The sequence below is a fragment of the Poromitra crassiceps genome (genome assembly GCF_964638095.1).
Source record: "Poromitra crassiceps genome assembly, chromosome: 4".
Taxonomy (NCBI): Eukaryota; Metazoa; Chordata; class Actinopteri; order Beryciformes; family Melamphaidae; genus Poromitra; species Poromitra crassiceps.
This window is the reverse complement of record NC_139626.1, coordinates 1589142-1612095: the sequence shown is the minus strand read 5'-3', so window position 1 is coordinate 1612095 and position 22954 is coordinate 1589142. Positions and strand designations below refer to the sequence as shown.

The 22954-nt window shown below is 45.4% G+C and overlaps 1 protein-coding gene and 1 long non-coding RNA gene across 2 annotated transcripts in view; both read right to left on the bottom strand.

Moving 5' to 3' along the window:
* Positions 1-4208: 4208 nt before the first annotated feature.
* LOC310775350 lies at positions 4209-6325 on the bottom strand. Its single transcript, XR_014552655.1, has 3 exons — positions 6192-6325; positions 5786-5890; positions 4209-4327 (listed from the first exon to the last, which is right to left on the bottom strand). It is a non-coding gene; the product is annotated as an uncharacterized lncRNA (long non-coding RNA).
* Positions 6326-9919: 3594 nt separating this feature from the next.
* The window catches only part of kcnh4b (potassium voltage-gated channel, subfamily H (eag-related), member 4b), a gene marked incomplete at both ends in the record, with an annotated part of 95504 nt that continues 82469 nt past the window's right edge, over positions 9920-22954 (bottom strand). The window contains 5 exons of the mRNA XM_083635483.1: positions 9920-11023; positions 11996-12072; positions 12766-12857; positions 15564-15937; positions 17856-17894. Coding sequence (XP_083491609.1) covers positions 9920-11023; positions 11996-12072; positions 12766-12857; positions 15564-15937; positions 17856-17894 — 1686 coding nt within the window. The remainder of the gene's footprint in view (positions 11024-11995; positions 12073-12765; positions 12858-15563; positions 15938-17855; positions 17895-22954) is intronic.

Below are 22954 nucleotides of genomic sequence, written 5' to 3'. Positions count from 1 at the left end.
GCTAGCCTGGGCCGGCTCAACCGTCGCTCTCCTGCCCAGAACAACCGGCTCTGCACTGCCCCGTTGCTCTGCTGCTTGTAGCTCAGGCTGCTCCACTGCTCCGCTGCTCCGCTGTTCCTCTGGCTGTGTGTCCCTTCCAGCGTTCACACTCTCCGTGCAGTCTCTTGCTAAATGTTCAGGCGAACGGCACGTCCAACAAAGTCTCACCTGTCCGCCGCCTGCACGTCTCTCCTCTCCCTCTGTCTTCCAGTCCCCGACAGCTTCTTGACACTCTCTAGCTATGTGTCCCGATCCACCGCATGCCCAGCAGGCTCCCTGCTGTCACCAGTACCTTTGCTCCGCATACCCGGTCCGTCTCCCTGGACCGTTACGGCACCACCTCGCCACGTGGCCCGGTTCTCCACAGGTCCAACACAGTCTATTTTGTGGCTCCTCCGTCCGCTTCTCTCCGTGCTGCGCGACCTCCCGTAGCAGCTCCATAAGCCCCTCTGCCCAGGCTGGCGTCGCCTCCAACAGCCGTCTGATCTCCTGCATCAAGCGGGCCTCCACGCTGGCAAGTACCGCGCTGAGCTCCTGCTTCAGTCGGCCCTCCATGCTAACAAGCACGGAGCTGTATTCAGGAGCCAGCGAAAACTCCTCTTCCCCTCCGTCCACCGACAGGCGTTCTTCTCTGCGCACCATCACACGTGGCGCCCCTAGCAGCTAGCTCCCACAGCTAGCCTGCTACCGCTAGGTCGCTCGAGCCGTTTGATCTCCAACTTTTCCTCCGCCGTTCCTCCTCACTCTCTCCCCTCTCGACCGAATCAGAGGCGTTACCGCTTCACTTGCTGACACCAATGTAACGGATCGTGCATCCGCCAAGGAACGGAGAGTTGTAGTTGGTACAAGGTTCTTTATTGACAGGCTCATTCAGCTCCTAGCAGCTAGCTTCACAGCTAGCTCTACACACGACACCCGGTCTCGCTCGCTCGCATAGCTAGACTGACATCCGGCACGCGGCCGCTGGTCCCATATACCCCCCTCCCCCTAGGAACACACCCACACACATTAGTTCCTAGGTGCAATCTAGACACTCCTATTGCACATCACATTACAGGTAATACCTGGATTACCTGAACCGCTACAATATAATCGTTTTTTTCTGATGTCTTGTCAGTTTTGTTTTATTCTGTTTTGAAAATATGAAACATGGAGATATTTGTTTCTTCTTCAGTAAGCGACAAGGTTGGCACGGTTATCATACCAAAATATAAACTAGAGACATGTGACAAAAATAAAAAAAATTGTGTTGCCACCGTTGCCACCTTATAGACAGTTTTAACTTGACAACAATAACAACCGTCACAACCCACCTGAATATCCGGTTTACTTCCTGTATACATAGCTGAGCGCAGGCTGATATTCGGCTCATATTAAATGTTAACGTTAGGCCGTGTCTCCAACAGACACATTAACAAAGTAGCCAAACACATTCGCTTGGCTATCCTGCATTACATCTCTGTTACAGTCTGTGGTCAGACCGTCAGACTCAGTGGGTCAGACAGACATACAGCAGTTACGCTTGCTAGCCTGCATGAAAGACGCCAGTGTGTTTATGTTTTTAATATAGTCATATCTATGGTTTATAACGCTGCCACTAATCAGAGGCAGAGAGGGCCAGGGGTGGGTTATGCCTTCGCCATCATCCGAAAAAAATATCGCTTCCTGTAAGCTAGCTAGCTAGCTAATGTTAGCTGCTGGTTGGTTGGCTAACTAGCGAATGTTAGCCGTTAGCTAACGTTAACGCGTTAACTAGACAAACACAGACATGCGGTAACGTCCATGTACCTTTATGTATTGCAAAGGGATCTGACGGATAGTGCAGTAACAGTCAGCAGCTATGATAGCACGAGGAAGTCGTGGGGAGGAAGTCCATATATGGTCCATCCGGTCATGGGGCACAGGACATTACGTCATCACAGGATAACGCGATTGGCTGGCTCAGATCTGTTCAAATCTGAGCCAGCCAATCACGTTGTCCTGCGCTGTTTGCGACCGTGTATAAAAGGCGACCCCAGACGGGGGGGGGGACCAGAGGAGAGGAGAAGAGGGGAGAGGGGGAGGAGAGGAGAGGGGAGGGGAGAGAGGGGGAGAGGAGAGGGGAGAGGCGAGGGGGAGGGGGAGAGGGGAGGAGAGGAGAGGGGAGATGGGAGGAGAGGAGAGGGGGAGAGAAGAGGAGGGGAGAGAGGGGGAGAGGAGAGAGGAGAAGAGGGGAGGGGAGAGAGGGGGAGAGGGGAGAGGCGAGGGGGAGGATGGGAGGGGAGAGGAGAGGAGAGGGGGGGAGTCTGTTAACAAACTTTTTTCAGTCAGCTCCGAAAGCTGCAGCGTTGATATGAGTAAAGCGCGTGCGGGGGAGGGGGGAGGGGGGCATAGTGGCTGGACCCTTCCAGGGGCACTGCCATCTCTCTGGGCAGCCCTGGTAGTGGAAGCGATCATCTTGCTCTATAATGACCAGAATGGGTGTTGTTCAAACTGAACATTTATTTCTTCAACATGCTGCAGCAGAAAGGGAGATAAACAGCCGACACTATTTTCGTAGTTAAGCTATGAAGTAGCCTACTTCCCCCCGCAGCATCGTGACATTGAATGAAAGTATAGGCTATAATGGCTCGTTTGAGATGACTTCTGGCTCGCCTGGGAAGCAGGCAGAGAGGGGCGGGTCATGCCTTCGCCATCATGGGAAAAAAAAGATTGCTTCCCGGAGCTAGCCTGAGAGGCTAATAAAAGCTACATGTTACAGAGTAAGCTGACTATCAGTACGTTATTGCACGCATAGGCCTATCTTTACATTTAAATGTTTACATAGCAAAAATAAAAAATAGAAATAGAAGTAGGCTATGTCAGTGTTTTCCCCTGAATAGCTGAGAAAGTGGACACTCAATAGTTCGCACTGTGAAGCTGATACAATTCAGGTGGCGGTAATGCAACATTTAAGGATGCCAACCGCCATAAAACACAGAAGAAGAAGCTGAGAAAAAGGAAGTGCTGTGGGGTTGCAGCTGGTGAAAACCGTCTATAGGTGGTAGTGATTTGTGAAAATCTCAGCATAAGCCCATGGACATTTAGTCCATGGGCTAATGGGCTTTACTTTAATTCCAACATTTACTCTTTATTAGGATACTTTACTTTGTGCATTTGGTATTGACATTTAAGCTAAGGATAACTGTGCTCCAGAGTAAACAAATCGGAGAACCCACACAACTGGTGCTAATTTCCTCACAGAGTTTGAGAAGTTCCTACAGAGTTTGAGAAGAGAGAGAGAGAGAGAGAGAGAGAGAGAGGGGGGGGGGGGGTCACACATGAATGAATGAGTCACACACAGTACTCACCCCACCTGAACAACTCCCAGTTCTAGCCTTTGGGCAAAGCAACAACTTGTTTTGAAAATACATAAACTATAGTTATAGGCTAAGTCAGGTATGCCAATTCTTCATCATTGAATCTTCCGTTTCTGCAGCTCTTTGACCAGTCCATGAACCCTTGTGTGTTAAATCGAGGATTAATTACACAAATGATTAATTAATTGAGGTTTGTCTTGCGTTTAGCAGCTCTTTCCAGTTGCCAGTTCAGTTTCGAAACCCAAATCTGCTTTTACCACATAAAATATGTCAATACACAAAACAAACAAACAGAAGGAAAGGTGCATCGGTGAGGAGGAAGAGAGACTGAATATAGTTGAAGGTCTTCAATAAACACAATGGCCAGGTGCACCCAATCAGCCAAACGGCCCCAACACCAGGCTCCTGCTGTACGACAGGGCCAGGAGAGTGGGAGGGTTGTCACACTTTCAGATGTTTTATTAGAAAGTGTATATGAAACTCATGACCAAAATACATTCTGTCATTGTGTTACTTATGGTTGGAATTCTAGTGAAAATAAATGATTACCTGGGTACCCCCTGGAATCCCCTCAAGGACCTCTGCAGGGTCCCCGGACCCCAGTTTGAGAACAACTGGTTTATGTAACATTTCTGCTATAGATTTTGGCTGTCATGTGATGTCATCTAATATGGTAGTTTGTCACACACAAGTCATTCTACAAAAAGAGAGAAAAGCCAAAAACTATGCAACAGATTGCTCTTTATTAGGAGAATGCTTTAGTTTACATGAATGTATTCATGAGTTGCAGAGATCATGGCATATACACATCATGTATGATACATCTGGTCTGGCAGATGGTACTGATCAGTTGCAGAAATCCACCCTGCAGCAGACTCCAATGATATTTCTCCGATCAACTATCCGTTGGCACTGATCTGCATTCATGCAACCGCGGAAGAACTCTGGACCTGTGGAAAATTAGAATAAAACAGAATGTGATGTTTACCCTTAAAGAAATGTTCAGAATGATTTGAAGCATATCTGCTCATTAATCAAATGCCCTCCTACGACACGGCCCACAAAGACACGTGCTAACTTGGCAGAGTTTATTAGCAAGGCTATTAAAGGGGGATGATGAGATGATTCTTCAAATCACATTCAGTCATTCCACTATACACGTAGCAGAATGAGAGAAATGGTTTAAATCTCAATTGACTACCGGTATATATATATATATATATATATATATATATATATATATATATATATATATACACATATATACACACATATATATATATATATATATATATATATATATATATATATATATATATATATATATATATATATATATATATATATATTATATATATATGTGAAATTAGGTGGAAGGCCAGTATGGTGGGTCTTTGGAACAGGCTGCTGGGTTTACCACCCAACAGGGTGGCTAGCCATATTTTCTTTTGGGATTTGTTTGTTGATGGGGAATGGGTCTCTGAACTGTATGACTTACTACAGGAATGTGGTCTGGAAGACCATTATTTTCAAAGAAAAACTGTGAATGTGGAGGAGTTTAAAAATAGAATCCGGGTTAAATGTCTACAATCCTGGGCTGAAGAAATTTGGCAAAAGCCAAAATTAAGAACATATTGTTTATTTAAAAAAGATTATAAATGTGAAAAATATGTTTTGTATAATTTGTCCAAAAGTCAGAGATCGCTCTGTGCACAGATAAGATGTGGCATCCTACCATTACATATTGAAACAGGAAGATACAGAGGGGTAGCTGAGGAGGATAGAATATGTGAATATTGTGAGTTGAATGAGGTGGAAAATGAAATTCATTTCATTTTATATTGTCCTTTGTATCATGACTTGAGAGAAACAATGTTTAAAAGAGTCCATACTCCTGAGCTAAATATGATAGATAGTGAGAACGGAGTAATACTCGAATTTCTTTTTGATAATATTTTTGCATTCTCTGAATTTCTTTCTAAAGCGTGGGACAGGAGGAGAAGGTTGACGTATAACTGATAAAGTAGAGTTTATTTTTATTTATTTTTTATTTTTATTTTCGTATTTTCGTATTCTCAGTGCAGGTATGTATGAATGTATATGTATGTATATGTATAGGCATATTATGTCTGCATGTATATATACTCTCTAATTTGGGCTGCACTGAAAGCTTCTGGTTGGGTAACATACCAGAATGTTATGTTTTGTTAAATATTGAATGTTGATGTGTCTGATAATCCCATGTGGGATGGGTCATGTAATTGTCCTGACACGAAAATAAAATATTCATTCATTCATTCATTCATTCATTCATATACACACACACATACATGTATGGTGGCTCTTCACCTTGTGATGATTACTAACATTTGAATTGAATAGTACACCACAGGACACACAGTACTTACGGCCAAAACCATAATTTGCGTAAAGGGCGCAGACATCATTTCTCCCACGACAGGTCTCCCGTATCTCCCGTCCTCCTCTCTTAGCGGTGCACATCAAGCCTTCACCTGGAAAACAAATGATGCTCTTTTTACGTTTTACTGCAATTTCCCTGCCAATAATAATTGTCTTAGCCCTATATAAGTTTCAGAACAGTGAACACATAGCCTAATCTTTATTTAGATAGTTACAATTATAGAAGTAATACAATAGCCTATGTAGATCATAACTACAAACCATAGTCCATGCTCCTGTGCAGCACGGTTTACTCAAGTGCACAAGTGTAGCATCTTGTGCTCAGGCTTCAGGAACATTCACTTTTAAAACACAGCTTGTAGGATTATAGGGTATTCTGCTAAGTTAACTCACCTTGGCTGATAGCCAGCAACACCAGAAGAGCAAGAATCACAACCTTCATGTTTTCACACTGCTGCGTTGCTGCACACCAGTCTGTAAAAGAGAAAATTTGTAAGTTTTAGATCACAATTTGTCCCTGGTCAGAGCGTCAGAGTAGTTACCCTCTTCTGAAGTTTGAAGGGTGCCTGCCTGAATCTCCGATGCCCCTTTTATAGCTACTGGTTCTGACATGTTGTTCCTCCTTTACTCAATCTATCATCACCATATTAGGCTGCTTTTGTCTTTGGATGAACTGGGGTGAAGACACCCCCCCCCCCCCGCCCCCCTTCATTGGAAAACACCTGATTCCCCAATCATCCGTTAATTGCCCAACGGGCGACCGTTACTGTGCAACCCATTGATTTCAAGGCCATTTGACCCCTCAGCCACTGTGGCCTGTCTTCACTTGGCCATCCGAAAACGGTCCCCTCCAACCGACACACATCAATTGCAACATAATTACAACAGATTTCTCATACATATCAAAACTGCAACATAATTACAAAAACACCTCTACCACCTCTAACTGCTGTAATTTCATCACAGTGACAAACTGACCTTTTACACATAAATCCCGTGCTCTCATCACAGCAGCAGAAGTTATATAACAACACTAGAATAACACATCTTAGAATCAACATACTATCCATTTGATTAGCTTATTACATACTTCTTATGGTTATTTAATCCGTTAATATATTTCTTCCAAGTATTTGATTTAAAAACCAACTCATTCCTTCTTCCAGGGTCTTCTACCAGGCCCTCTTCTCTTGCTCGTCCCCCAATCTGGACACGCAGTCTATCAGTCTGATGACTACCGTAATATGACTCTGGGACAGAGAGAGTCCAGCCAGGAATCTCCAGGGAGATTCCAGCCTTCGCCCCTTCCTCAAAAGCTTCTACCTCTCTTCTCAAACGCCTTTCAATGGCTTCCAGCAGCTCCCCAAATGTTTTCAACTCTATATAACTTTAGGATCTGGCACGTTGGACTCTGGAACCTTGGAATCTGGGACCTTACTGTATCTCCTCCCTCTTCCGAAGAGGCACCCCCACTCATCCATGACCACAATCAGATCTGGGATCTGAGTTATCATTCTCCTCTGCTCTCCTTCTGGAGATGTGGCAGGGAGAGGAGCCGGGGAGATTGGAGAGAGAGATGAATCACACAAAGCATTACACACCACAGCGAATTATTACAAACAACGGTTCGATGTGAAGATGTCTTTCTCAGGTGTGAAGCTTTGCTTCTTGGTTTTGTCAGAAGAAGAAAAAAAACGGTAGATCAATATAAGTTTTACTCACGGCACTGGGCCAGCAGGCTCTGCCTGGGTCAGAAGATGGCAAAGACAGGACACTCAGACTCAGTCACTCACTCACGGACGTTTAGTGAGGCTAGGGAAGAGGGGCCGCAGCTAGGGAGCTAGGAAAGTCAGAGTGGGGATACGAGGGATGGCTAGGGGGATATGGGTGTTGATGGGGGCAAGGAATGGGGGGGCTAGGGGAAAGGGGCCGTAGCTAGGATTAGGAAGGTCGTACAGAGTCGGGATTCGAGGGGTGGCCGCACCACTGCACCATGGTCTTAAGGGTTTACGCTAGTTTGAATATATGCAGTGTCAGTAGCAGCTGCGAGGCGACTGGATATTTAGCGGCGTCCTCCAGCGACATCTCATTAATGCCGTTTCCCAGTTCTGTGACCTGAAGGTGAAGATAAAGTTTTAAGCCTGGGGCAAAGAGGAGCGAGCACATTATCTGACATCTGCCACATGACATGAGTGAGAAACTGCTGCCTCATGAGAGGAAAGGACACAGGGAGAAATCTCAGCATACTTTATTTTGTCAGTCAAGGAAAAATCATGTCAAAAAGAATCAATGTCCTCAATACTCTGTTACATCGATATTGCAATTTGATTATTGTTTTTTTCCCGTCTTCTCAGGAGGCATTCATATTTTGCAAATTAGTAACAGCATGAAACATTTAATAGTGGGAGTTGTGGGACCCACTATATATATATATATATATATATATATATAGATATATATATAGATATATATATATATACGTAGCTATACTGTCTTAATAATATTGTAATAATATTCTTGAGAAATAGCTTTAAACAACAGTTTTTTGTTTGAAGCACAAAACCTAATTTATATATCATCTGTAATGCCTTCAAGGAAACAATATGACATTCATTCACAACACCTGAAGGATCTTCAAAAGGAGAACATAAAAAAGTTGATGTTCAATTAAAGTATAATTTAAATTAAAAATGATATATTGTCTTCTACAACTACTTTTTGGAGTATTGTTTGTTATTAAACATTCATATTCCAAGAACTATATAAACTCACAACTTTTCAAAATAAAAATGCCAAACTGGGAAAAAACATTCCATTTACAGTAAAAACAAACAATCTGTGCTGTGTGGTGCGTACACTATTTCCTCTGCAAGTTAAGTATGTGTCATTTGCTTTGCTCCATAGTACATCCACCCATTCTGACCAGCCTGCCTTCACTGCCATGCAAATACACTATTTAAAAGGTTGTCATGTAGAATGCTTACACATTGATTTGGAAACCTTTTCCTTAGGAAAAAGAATAAACAACTTTACCATGCAAGGAGGTAACAGGTATTATCAGCTGCAGATTCCTCTGAACCCACTGCTGTGGGGCTTAAGAGTTGGGTTTGTGTTAGCTTGGAGCTCAACAGCTTAAGTAAAGGTAGATATTTTAATGTCCCAAAAGGTTGCTCATAATAGCATGCCATGGAGTCATGAACATGTGTGTTTATGGATGCAGAAAGATATTGACTATACTGTACATCACTAGTTCCAGTAATGCCTCTGATAGTTTTTGATTACTAGCTCATAAATAAACAAATAAATAAATAAACAAACAAACAAATAGATAAATAAATAAATAAATAAACAAATAAATAAATAAATAAATAAACAAATAAATAAATAAATAAATAGATTTTGTAAAACATATTGTGCCAAATGTTCATACTGTGTAGCTGTATAAACGGTCATTATGAAACTCATAGGAAACATCAGTCACATTTAGCCAACAGAGAGGAAAACAAAATCTATTCCTATTTTTGTATGAAATGTTTCATAGCATAAGTCAGTTGAGCCAACTATAATAATATTTTATCAAATTAATTTGCACTATATTCATGGCTTTGTATTGACTATTCCTTTAAAGAAGCTTACAATATAATGCCATGTTGTGGTCATGTGATTTGATAATGCTACTTTTAGTTGAGAGGGTAAATCAAAAGTTCTTTCCAAAAGTTCCTCTAACTTATACCTAATCATATATTTGAGTTCTGTGAATTCAACACTTGTTAAAATGCCTCTTAGATGAAGTAATGAATAAGAGAAAGACATCTTGGCTTTTTTTAAAGACATACTTCAACAAAGCCAAGAAAATGCACAAATGACATGCTTTTGCATAGAAAAGGTGTAATTTGCATGGAGTCTGACATAATGATCCAGAGGGACACACGGTACACATTGACAATCTCCAGCAGAGTCACTTCATACACTGTGAGAAGTTGCATGCCAGTAACTTGAGCTCCTTATGCAGTGTTGCTTTCTTCTAGTACACTGTCACTGTATCTGTTAAAGGTTTCTGCCATGATAAGGTGGTCCATTCTAGTCTGTGAGGTCCAGACACCATGATAAGGTGGTCCATTCTAGTCTGTGAGGTCCAGACACCATGACTGCTCCGTGCTCTGAGTCTGGACGCCGATGCTGGACCTCCGGGACGATGCACTTTCGCTGTCCCTGCTCTCCATGGAGCCCCCATTCCCAAGTAGGCACTCCAGGCTGGTGTGTTCCACGGCAGATGGATCGCCCAGTGGCATATGGGCGTCCAGAGGGTCTGGCCTCAGAGGTCCTGAGTCCTGGGAGCAGACAGACGACTGGCGGAGGAAGGTGGGCGGAGAAGCAGGGGTGGGGTGGATGGAGAGGTGCGGCTCCTCGACGTGGAGGCTGGAGGCACCGTCCCGCATCAGATAACCTTTCGGGTCGGACGTCAAGACACGAATGTCCCCTTGTGTGGCTTGTGCAGGGTGGAGGTGGGAGTCAGAGGGCAGGTAGAGATGGGGGTAAGAGCTGGGTGATGGAGCTAACAGACTGTGGGTAGATGTTGGGCTGCTGGACAAAAGGCAAGAATATTCACCAGTGCTACTGGGAGGCTGCAGGCACAAAGTGGGCTGGGACTGGCTGATTGTAGCCGGGGTAGCACCGAGAGGCCTATCGTTGGAGTCGTCATGCCCGGCATGAGGCGCCAGGCCAGGACTCCCACCCTGGAAGGCTGGGCTGATGCCAGGACTCCCACCCTGGAAGGCTGGGCTGATGCTAAGAAGGGAAGAGTCAGACCAAGGATTTGTGCTGATGCTCCCAGAGCCATGGCATGGGCCTGGCCTGGGCGCTGAGTCTACAGAGGGGGGCGGGTAGAAGGTAGGAGGGCTTGGACTAGAGGATTGGGGCTGGTAGTGGCCCTCAGTTTGGGTTCCAGCAGCCCCACTGTAGCTCCACTGGCCTACAGGTGGAAGATTGTGGTGGCTGTGACCTTCAAGGCTCCCAGGATCGTGATGGAGGGGCAAGCCGGAAGCCAGATTGAACGGCATGCCAGTGCTGGTGGCTGAAGGAGGGTTGGAGACCATATGGATGCCATAAGGGTAGGAGGAGAGCGAAGCCGTGTACTGGTGCACAGCCACATGGGCTTGGAGGAGATGCATTATGTGGTGCAGGTCCTTGGTGAGTTCAGATACTTCCTGGTTTAATGTGCCCATCTGTGAAGAGAGCGTACACAGTTTGGTGGTGATGTACAGAGACGTTTTGGTGCATATTCTACCTCCCTTGCATATCAGGTTGAGCAAACACAGAAAAGTAACTTAAAAGTACAGTAAAAAAAATAACTTCTTCTCAATTAAGTCCCCAGGATAGAGTGTCAGACAAATTAATCAGCTTCTATCTTTAAGACTCTTGTCCAGATATCATTTTCTGTTGACCTCCCAAAACAATTCATAATCCTCTCTGTGACTCTAAGAAGAGCCTTCTTACGCAGCTCTGAAATCCAGAGGGAGGTGAAGGGAGGCTAACTGACGCAACCAGGGAAGAAAGTAGACAGAGACACGGGGAAAAGGGGGGCAGAGAGGGAGCACAAGTAAAGCTGGGTTGTCATCAGAATTTCTTGATTGTCGAGTCAGCGCTGCAGACTTTCCTCTGCTCTGCAGAAGCGCCCTGCTGATTAATTAATATCTACTTCAGAGTGCACCTACCTACCTAGGTCCATCTGGATCCTCTCGCTGCACCTGCTGCACCTCTATTCACATTCAAATGATTTTCTTTCCACCTCTAAATTTGGTTGATATGTGATGGGAAGCCAGAAAATTATCTCTGGAAAAATGTATGAGTTTGTGTTTATTTTGTTGGTTGGCATTGAAAACAGATGGCCAGTGATTGGTCTTGTAGAGACTCCAATTTTAAAGTGGAAGTGGCAAGCGTGTTGTATTTTTCATGAATGCTTGCTGTATTTTATATCCAGTCCATCCAAAAATAGTGTGTTGTTAAGGATAATTGCTAAACAGATCATGAAACACAAAGTCAATTTGAATGTGGAAAGTGCGTAGTGAGGCTACTTTCTGTCTTCGGACAGTATAGATGTTTTCTCATCCCCAGGACTAAATCATGAGCCCAGGGATGAAGATCTTAACTGCTACATTATCTTTGGTCCTAACAAAGCGATTTGAGGTGTACTTTACCTTTTGGTTGAGTTGACTGATGCTCTGCCTGACCTCCTCTGTCTCCAACAGCAGAGTGGCACTGGCCTGTGCGGCGTCTGGAAAAATGAAAAGCACACACATTTAAGTTGTTGTTTGTAGCACACAAAATGTATATGCACATATATAACCCTTATATGCACACTAACCATGGGTTATATGGATAATTACTGCGGTGTGATTCTGAAGGACAGTGACTGAATTGCACATTCAACCCATAATGATAGTTGCATTTAGAATCTTGTTTAAGCTTCCAAGATGGACAAGTCACAAGTCCTAGGTCATATGTTTGTGACTACGTAGAAATGTTCCCACCTCTGTGTTGAGGAATTTCATTTATAAATGTATGTAATAATTGATTAAAAAAATAAACAAATGTATTCCTCTTGTTTTTGGAAACACTGGAACAAATGTCTGTATGTATTTTAATCTATGTGGGCTTATGAACTGCCATGATCTCGTATATTTTATGTGCTGTTTTTGTCCTCGTTTTATACTTTTACCTCTCTTTTTTTTTAAGTTCAGGTTCGATATCGGTATCCCCAGTTTGGCCTCAGTTGTCTATTATCATGTTGGGTGACCCTTTAGACACATGCTGGCCATTTCACTCGTCCTCCCTCTCATATTCCCCAGAAGAAGAAGGCAGGTGAAGGCCACTGTTTCAACCTTTCAGTTCACCTCCAGCCGTCTGGCACCCAGGTGACCCTCCTCCCGCTGGCAGTCAACGCGCAGCTGGAGGCGGTTTGTCTTACCTTGGGTGCTGCCACTCGTACTGGCTTTAGGCCCACTGTGCTCCACGTTGAAATGGAAGGTGTGTCCATTATCTTCGATTCCGTCCACAACCCTGGCAGGTGGGGGGGGGGGGGGTGTTCAGGGGAGGAGGGTGAAAAGAGGGGCGGAGCGGAGGGAGGGGGAAGCAGGAGTTAATGTAACAGTAGAGCTTTTTCAATTATCGTGGAGCCGGCAGACGACCCGAGGAGCTGCCATGAGAGCTGCTGCTGGGTTAACATGAGGAGAAGAGCGTGGGCAGACACCTGAGCCCTCTGAACCACCTCTTACTCATATATGTGGGACTTTGTGGGGTGACCCAAGGACACGTTATGAATATAGATGGTTGGGGGCAGGTGGATAAGAAGCTCTGTTAACACATTCACTGCCAGCCTTTTTTTTTTTACTGTAGGTAGGTTCTGCCAGAGGGTTTTTTTGAGGATTCTGGCTCATTTTACAAGAGCCGAGGATTATTTTCTGCTTGGAGTTTGTGAACACAAAGTTCACAAAAGTACTAATAGAATGTGTGCTTTCTCTGTCTAAAAGAGTTAGTTTGTAGAGTTAGTAGTTATGTAGATATTAGCCGTTGAGTACAGCATGGTTTCAGCGTCTGAGAGTGAAAGCTGAGATAATCGCAGTTTTGTGAAATTCAATCAAACAGGCAGAACAGTCACTTTAACCATTTATTTTTGGCATCAGTGAGAGATCAGACATCTAAACAATATAGTTCTGAACGCCCTCTCCTTCAAACTCCTCCCTCCGTGGGCGTGTCTGGTGGCTTTCAGCCTGCGTTTGTCACAAGCGAGTGTTCTGCTGCTGCTGCTGCGAGTTTGAGCAGCCTCCCTCCCTGGCAGCGAGTGTGGATAGGGCTCACTTGTTTCTTGGGTTTGAGAGCTTTGATGAAGCTTTGTGCGATTCTAGGCTTTATGCTGCGTGTTTCAAACGGTGTTTTCCACCCAGTCTATTTTTGGAATCCCCCACCGCCAGCTCCCAGCGCGATAATGCGTGAAAGTGAAAGCGTTTTCGCCAATCCATTTTACAGTAGAGAATGGTTTCCTCGCGCGTTACCCTGCAGTTTTGGCTCTGCTTTTCCTAGTGTGGAGAGCACTGTCGCCACTTAGTGGGTCCGTGGAATGGGTTGTACACGTTCGCTGACTCCAATATTTTTATAGGAGACGGGGGGAGCGTTGATCCACGTCCCACCGTCAAAAAAAAAAAATCAATACGTCATTGGCAGTGAACCGTTGGATTTTTTTTGACGGAGTAATACGTCATTGGCAGTGAACGTGTTAATGAAGTGCGGTGACATCTATCGAAATGTGCGATGCAAATATAATCCGTTTATGTCAACTAGACAGGGCAGGTTATCTCATGATATAACTTATTCATTCAGATCGCCTCAGAGGTTTTGAAACCACCATATTGAGGGTTAATAGACATATAAGAATAGACATATAGACATATAATTGTGCTCCAGTAGTTCATGAAGCTGTTGTATTTCTGGCTGAAAGTATTTCCAGCTGAAACAGGATGACGGGGTGGGACATAACACCATGACAAATATAGAAAGAAAAAAAGCAGTGTAGTTCACCGCATATACCGCATGTAGTTGTGAAGTAATCCAAAAGACACACTAATTCCTCATCATTAACCCATTGATACCTGATGCAGCATTTGTGTGAGTATCCCTTTAAGTTTGCGGTCTTAAAGGGATACGCACACAAATTAGGGATATACACGCAAATGCTACATCAGGTATCAATGGGTTAAACAATCCACTACGAAATGTTTTGAGCATAATTTAGAGCTCTCACATATTCTGGATTAACTAACACATTCTAGCCACCGGGGTGAAACCATGTGTCAGCTTGAAAGATGTGCGGTCACAGGTTTTATATAGGTGCAGTCAAAAATCTGTGATGGTATCATCGGTTGGATTTCTGTGTCTGCCAACAACATTTTCCACGATGTAAAGCTGGAAACATCCGACAACATCAGCCTCGACTTAGGGCGTTGCCGACGTCAGCTATACTCGAACGTCGCCTTTGACGAGGGCGTCTCAGAGAGGAGTCCCCAGTAAAAGGAGTAAATTGTGTGATTTCACTATGATTTCTGTGACTAGAAGTTAGTCCAAGGAAAGCATGTAGTGCAGGGGGTTTTCAAAGTCTGAGACTGTGGGCCTCCCCCCATACAAAGCTTGGAAAAAGGTGCCCCCCTCGCTCAATTCCTGGATTATGATTGTTATTTGATCCCATGACACTCAACAATTGTGCCAAAATAGCCTGATATTGCTGTTTGACATACTTCAGAGTACACCAAATACATCAAACACAAAGCCTGTTCCTGACTCTGGGAAAGTGGCATAAAACAGTAAAATTCCACAAAACGATTATATCGCTGAATTATCTCTTTAACCAAAGCACACACATTTAGGTTATTCTATGTGATCTCCTTTTGATAACGAATGTAGTAATATTTTTTAACTTACATTCACTGAGCCTCCCCTGAAACTGCTTGGAGCCCCCTTGGGGAGGCCCGCCTCCCACTTTGAAAACCCCTGATGTAGTGCAGAGTTGGTAATAGCTTTCTCTCCTGTTATCTCCTCTGTTAGCCGGGGATCGAACCATCGACCTTCTGATTAGTGGATGAGCCGCGCTACCTCCTGAGCCCACAGCCGCCCATTATGTTCATTATGATGTTTAGGAGAATTATCAGTTGACTGCTATAGTTGACTGCTATTTTTCTGGTTCTAATTCAAGTTTGATGTGGGCTTTTGCGATACCTGGGACTAAGGTCCGGCGGTTCGAGGCAGGTGACGGCTGGGATGAGCAGCTTCGTGGGCTTCGGCTCCCCAGCGGACTCTTCCTGTACCGGCGCTGCGGCTCCTGTGGGGGCGCTGTGCTCTCTTTTCGGGGCACGCTGAGGGGACGGGCTCTGGCCCCGGACACCGCGGCTCAGGTTCGGGGAGCGGCAGCGGCGCAGGGCGTTGAACTGGCGCAGCTCATCGCCCAGGAGGTTCCCCAGGGAGGTGTGGCGAACGGGGCTGCTGAGGGTGGGCAGGAGGAGGCTGCGACGGGAGCGTGAAGCCGGAGAGAGGCGGAAGAACTCGTCAGACTCGTCGCCTTTGGTCTCCACGATGGAGGGAAGCTTCTGTTCACCAGAGCCCCGTTTGTTCTGGAAAACAGGGAATACAGTAGAGTACTGTATAATTATGCAACATTAAGAACCCATTATGGTGAAGCTGACTTAGAAATTGTTAAGGTCATGTAGAATGTAGCAGTTGCTTATGTCAAAACCAGTACAGTAATTATGCGACTGCCTGATTTGGCTCTGTGTTTTGCTCTGTGCATTATTCAACCACTGTGGATATGAAAACTGTCAAAATCAATCAATCAATCAATCAATCAATCAAAATGCTCAGTAATCCTCCAGGTAATGACATGTATATTAAAAGCAGCTGCTGATTACTGTGTTATTTAACCTTTTAATGAGTTTTGTTTTTGTTTTAATCAGATTACTTTCCACCCCTGGCTGCTTATGAATGGAAACAACAACAACAACAACAACAACAACAACAACAACAACACCGTTTTGCATTAAATGGGATTCTTAATGATAGACAACGTGAGCACTGTATATAATATCATATTTAATCATGAAAAAGTGAGGGGTGGCCACATGCGGAGAGAAAAGTAGCTCATAAGGTCTCCGATTAGGAGAGGAATTGACCCAGTTAGCGAGCTAACCCCCAGGGACTGAGCTGCTCTCTCTGCTCCAAATGAGTTTCAACCTGTAGGGGAAGTCCTAGCACAAACCTGTAGGGGAAGTCCTAGCACAAACCTGTAGGGGAAGTCCTAGCACAAACCTGTAGGGGAAGTCCTAGCACATACCTGTAGGGGAAGTCCTAGCACAAACCTGTAGGGGAAGTCCTAGCACAAACCTGTAGGGGAAGTCCTAGCACAAACCTGTAGGGGAAGTCCTAGCACAAACCTGTAGGGGAAGTCCTAGCACAAACCTGTAGGGGAAGTCCTAGCACAAACCTGTAGGGGAAGTCCTAGCACAAACCTGTAGGGGAAGTCCTAGCACAAACCTGTAGGGGAAGTCCTAGCACAAACCTGTAGGGGAAGTCCTAGCACAAACCTGTAGGGGAAGTCCTAGCACAAACCTGTAGGGGAAGTCCTAGCACAAACCTGTAGGGGAAGTCCTAGCACAAACCTGTAGGGGAAGTCCTAGCACAAACCTGTAGGGGAAGTCCTAGCACAAACCTGTAGGGGAAGTCCTAGCACATACCTGTAGGGGAAGTCCTAGCACATACCTGTAGGGGAAGTCCTAGCACATACCTGTAGGGGAAGTCCTAGCACAAACCTGTAGGGGAAGTCCTAGCACAAACCTGTAGGGGAAGTCCTAGCACAAACCTGTAGGGGAAGTCCTAGCACAAACCTGTAGGGGAAGTCCTAGCACAAACCTGTAGGGGAAGTCCTAGCACAAACCTGTAGGGGAAGTCCTAGCACAAACCTGTAGGGGAAGTCCTAGCACAAACCTGTAGGGGAAGTCCTAGCACAAACCTGTAGGGGAAGTCCTAGCACAAACCCTCATCAGCAACATGGCACAGAAACACCTCGGAAAACCAGACACACGCTCGCTAAATACCAGGAAGTGTAATGCCTGGCACGCATAATTCTACATCGCTCCTGTATGTTCATTTGCTTTTGCCTCGTGGAAAATTAAATTACTATCCAGGGATATTCAACTTGCTTTGTCCTGATGTCTGACAATTTTGTGCATAGTTAGTTAGGTTAAGTTAAGTTAGTTAGGTTAAGTTAGTACATATAAGTGTCTGGGCGGCAAGCAGACGGCGGTATTTGACAATTTGGCTGGAGCTCTGTCAAACTAGATTTCATGTTCGTTTTCATTGGGAATTAGAAAATGGTCGGGGGGCCACTCTGTACCCTATCGCGGGCCTCATGTGGCCCCCGGGCCGCAAGTTGAGTATCACTGGTCTACACCTCTGAGAGAGAGAGAGAAAGAAAGAAAGAAAGAGAGAAAGAAGATATTGAGATTGTGCAGGACTCACGTGGGGAAGCTTTGGTGACCTTGAAAACCTGCCCAGACCCTGCAGAGACAAAAACAAAGGGGGATTAGCCCCACAAAACACAGACATTGTGAGAGATGGAAGTGGTTCATCTTCATTTTGTGAAACCTTGTCAAAATGATATTAAAATGAACGCACGCAGACATCTGGACACAATTAATTACTCTAGGTGATGTCCAAGGTCTTTTCAGCAATGAAAATACATAACATTACAAGACCGCTTTTCCCCCCTTAAATCCGGAGACGTTTTGCTCTGTTGGAATTGGTTTCCCATAAGCCATTATTTAAAGGACCCTGGCCAGTGACACAGCCGATGCCACACAGGAGACTGTAATTGATGCTTTCTCTACACTTGATAGCAGGAGGATTCCAGGGAGAAGGTGAGGAGAGGAGGAGAGGTGTCTTTCCGTTGGCATGTGGAGAAATTGGTAGCAATTTGGCCTAATCACCAGCCGGATGGCACGTCACGTGACTCTCCCTCCTGAGTGACAAATGCCTTTTGCGTCCGACAACAGGGCTTAATGTATGTGACAACCTGAGTCACAGCTTGGTTGCACACTGTCAGTAATCCTCTTTGACACAGGAAGCCAATTCATGCACAGGATTTTACCGTCGATAAAAAAAAAAAAAACGAATAGAGAAGTATGTTATATTATTCATAAAATATAACTGTAACTCTATGAATCGTCACGTCTTAGCTGTGACTTTTCACACAACACCCACAAGACTCTTCTCACATTCCCAAAATAGAATCTGTTTCCTTTCTTGCAAAGACACAGTCCTCTCTCATCTGTCAGCGCCGCTAGATGTGAGGTAGAGCGGATAAGTTGGTCTATTAGTCTATTCAAGGCACCAAGAAATTCTCCTCATAAGAACAATAGACCCTTTTCACGGGGGCCATTTTGTGTCGAAAAGGCAGAATAAACACAGGTGCGAGCAAAACACTAATGAGGGGTTTCCACATTCCAATCATGGAAGTTTGAAACCCTCATTAGTGTTTTGCATGCACCTCTGTTAACCCTGCCTTTTTGACACAAAAAAAGAAGATAAGGGTCTATTGTCCCTCGAGCAAGAGGGGATGATTACACAGCCAGCAATGAATATCAGTGCCAAGTGACATTCATTGAACATCAATATCCAGGGATGCAAACACCAGAGTGAAAAAGGTGACAGATACCAAGGCAGACACAAAACCACTCAAAATCATTCAATTAAGTGCCCTATTTTGGGATCAAAAAGGTGACTGTCACCTAAAGGTGACTAGTTTGCACCCCTGAATATCGATATATATTGATGGCACAAGTGTCCCACATACTGTACAGTAGCATAGCAAAATGGGTTTGGAGGGATTCTGTCCTGTCAGTCAAAAGTGTGCATGCTTGTGCCTCCATGGATTTGTATGTTCTGGAGCCAGAGTGCAACCCAGAGTGTTTGTAGTCTTACATTCTTCTTACATCTTTATTCAAGGAGTGTTGGAGTGTAGGTTTAAAGAACTAGGGTACCGGCCTGCCCTATTGGCATGTGCAGTGCATATTTCTCAAACTTTCGCATCATTGATGACATCACCATTGCTCTTATGACATCACTGATGATGTCACCACCATGCCTATGATATCATCAGTGATGTCACAATGCCTATGACATCATCAGTGGGACAAAAATTTAAACAAACCAAACATTGCTTCCTTTATTATTATATATAATAATAATAATAATAATAATAATAGATAGATAGATAGATAGATAGATGATATGTACAGCCTGTCTTTCACTATCATTTTGCACTTTGTGTGTGGTAGGGGAGCACGGTGGCTCAGTGGTAGAGCTGTCGCCTCGCAGTCAGAAGGTCCTGAGTTCGATTCTCGCCTGGGACACTGCGGGCACTGTGGTTGTGTTCCCCCCCATATCTTCAGTGCCTACTGCCCATGTGGGGTATCTCGTCGTAAGGGCCTTTCTGTCTGTGTGGAGTTTGCATGTTCTCCCCGTGCTCCCCCAGGGGGGTTCCTCCGTATATAACCCCCCCCCCATTAAAAACATGCAGAAGATCAGATCGTCATCGTCATCCGACCAGTGACGACAACATCCGAAGTCGGTCCCCGGGCGCTGTACGAGAAAGCGACCACTGCTCCTGGCCTGCCCCCCGGAGGAAAGGACAAAGCCAGGATGGGTTAAATGCAGAGGACAAATTTCACCGGCCACCGTCAGCATGTGTGTGTTTGTGGCCCTCCGTGCATGTGTTGATGTGTAACCGTGTGACAATAAAGACGGGCTTGTCCGTCTGAAATCGTGTCGTGTCCTTACTTACACCATGTGCCAGTGCCACAGTATGTAGGCTACTTTGAAATTTGGCGGATTGTATGTCTAATTCCACCCAGACAAATTCTTGTGCTATTTTTGTACTTGGCTGATTCTGATGCTCTCGTTGAAAACCACTCTTTTCTTCCCTAGGGTTTGAAAATCTCAGAGAATGTAATTTCCTCCCATGACGAGACGAGACAGACCTCCAGCCATTCATTCTTACAGTTGCTACTCTCACACAGCTGTGTACAGAAAACAAAAGCAGCCTCCACAAAATGATTTCTGCTCAGGTGAACAAAGACAGAGATGTGGAGAAACCCATTTCTCCTGCTTCTGTGTTCAAGCTTTATGTATCTCCCCTCTACTCCTTTCAGCCCCTCCAACTGATTTCCAACCTCCACAAATTTGCCCATTTCTCTCTGCCACTGCTCTCCCACCATGGCTGCGCCTCGCATCACATTGGAAAGGCTGGTGGTCTGCTGGCTGCTGCACCTCCACACCTCCACACCTCCACACCTCCACACCACCACACCTCCACACCTCCACACCACCACACCTCCACACCTCCACACCTCCAAGCCGACACACCTCCACACCTCCACACCTCCACACCTCCAGGCCGACACACCACCAGCCCACTGCTACTGGTCCTTTAGCTTTCCTTTCCTTGCTCATTACTCCAGCCGGCCTCCCCTCATGGCTCCCCAGTGACAGAATGACCTTCAGGACGGTGGTGAAGTCACTAATGTCCTGTCGTCTCGTCTCCTCAACAAATACTTCATGTCTCTCTGTCCCCCTTAAATCACACACAGTACCCTCCTCTCCCTTAAATCACACACAGTACCCTCCTCTCCCTTATCTCTCCCCCTTAAATCACACACAGTACCCTCCTCTCCCTTATCTCTCCCCCTTAAATCACACACAGTACCCTCCTCTCCCTTATCTCTCCCCCTTAAATCACACACAGTACCCTCCTCTCTCCCCCTTAAATCACACACAGTACCCTCCTCTCCCTTATCTCTCCCCCTTAAATCACACACAGTACCGTCCTCTCCCTTATCTCTCCCCCTTAAATCACACACAGTACCCTCCTCTCCCTTATCTCTCCCCCTTAAATCACACACAGTACCCTCCTCTCCCTTATCTCTCCCCCTTAAATCACACACAGTACCCTCCTCTCCCTTATCTCTCCCCCTTAAATCACACACAGTACCCTCCTCTCCCTTATCTCTCCCCCTTAAATCACACACAGTACCCTCCTCTCCCTTATCTCTCCCCCTTAAATCACACACAGTACCCTCCTCTCCCTTATCTCTCCCCCTTAAATCACACACAGTACCCTCCTCTCCCTTATCTCTCCCCCTTAAATCACACACAGTACCCTCCTCTCCCTTATCTCTCCCCCTTAAATCACACACAGTACCCTCCTCTCCCTTATCTCTCCCCCTTAAATCACACACAGTACCCTCCTCTCCCTTATCTCCCCCCCTTAAATCACACACAGTACCCTCCTCTCCCTTATCTTAAATCACACACAGTACCCTCCTCTCTCCCCCTTAAATCACACACAGTACCCTCCTCTCTCCCCCTTAAATCACACACAGTACCCTCCTCTCCCTAATCACACACAGTACCCTCCTCTCCCTTATCTCTCTCCCTTAAATCACACACAGTACCCTCCTCTCCCTTATCTCTCTCCCTTAAATCACACACAGTACCTCCTCTCCCTTATCTCTCTCCCTTAAATCACACACAGTACCCTCCTCTCCCTTATCTCTCCCCATTAAATCACACACAGTACCCTCCTCTCCCTTATCTCTCCCCCTTAAATCACACACAGTACCCTCCTCTCTCCCCCTTAAATCACACACAGTACCCTTATCTCTCCCCCTTAAATCACACACAGTACCTCCTCTCCCTTATCTCTCCCCCTTAAATCACACACAGTACTCTCCTCTCCCTTATCTCTCCCCCTTAAATCACACACAGTACCCTCCTCTCCCTTATCTCCCCCCCTTAAATCACACACAGTACCCTCCTCTCTCCCCCTTAAATCACACACAGTACCCTCCTCTCTCCCCCTTAAATCACACACAGTACCCTCCTCTCCCTAATCACACACAGTACCCTCCTCTCCCTTATCTCTCCCCCTTAAATCACACACAGTACCCTCCTCTCCCTTATCTCTCCCCCTTAAATCACACACAGTACCCTCCTCTCCCTTATCTCTCCCCCTTAAATCACACACAGTACTCTCCTCTCCCTTATCTCTCCCCCTTAAATCACACACAGTACCTCCTCTCCCTTATCTCTCCCCCTTAAATCACACACAGTACCCTCCTCTCCCTTATCTCTCCCCCTTAAATCACACAGTACCGTCCTCTCCCTTATCTCTCCCCCTTAAATCACACACAGTACCCTCCTCTCCCTTATCTCTCCCCCTTAAATCACACACAGTACCCTCCTCTCCCTTATCTCTCCCCCTTAAATCACACACAGTACCCTCCTCTCCCTTATCTTAAATCACACACAGTACCCTCCTCTCCCTTATCTTAAATCACACACAGTACCCTCCTCTCTCCCCCTTAAATCACACACAGTACCCTCCTCTCTCCCCCTTAAATCACACACAGTACCCTCCTCTCCCTTATCTTAAATCACACACAGTACCCTCCTCTCCCTTATCTTAAATCACACACAGTACCCTCCTCTCCCTTATTTTGCCGTTGCTTGCTCCCCTTCTCAGAAGCTAAAGGGGTAAGTATGACTTTTATTGCCCTATA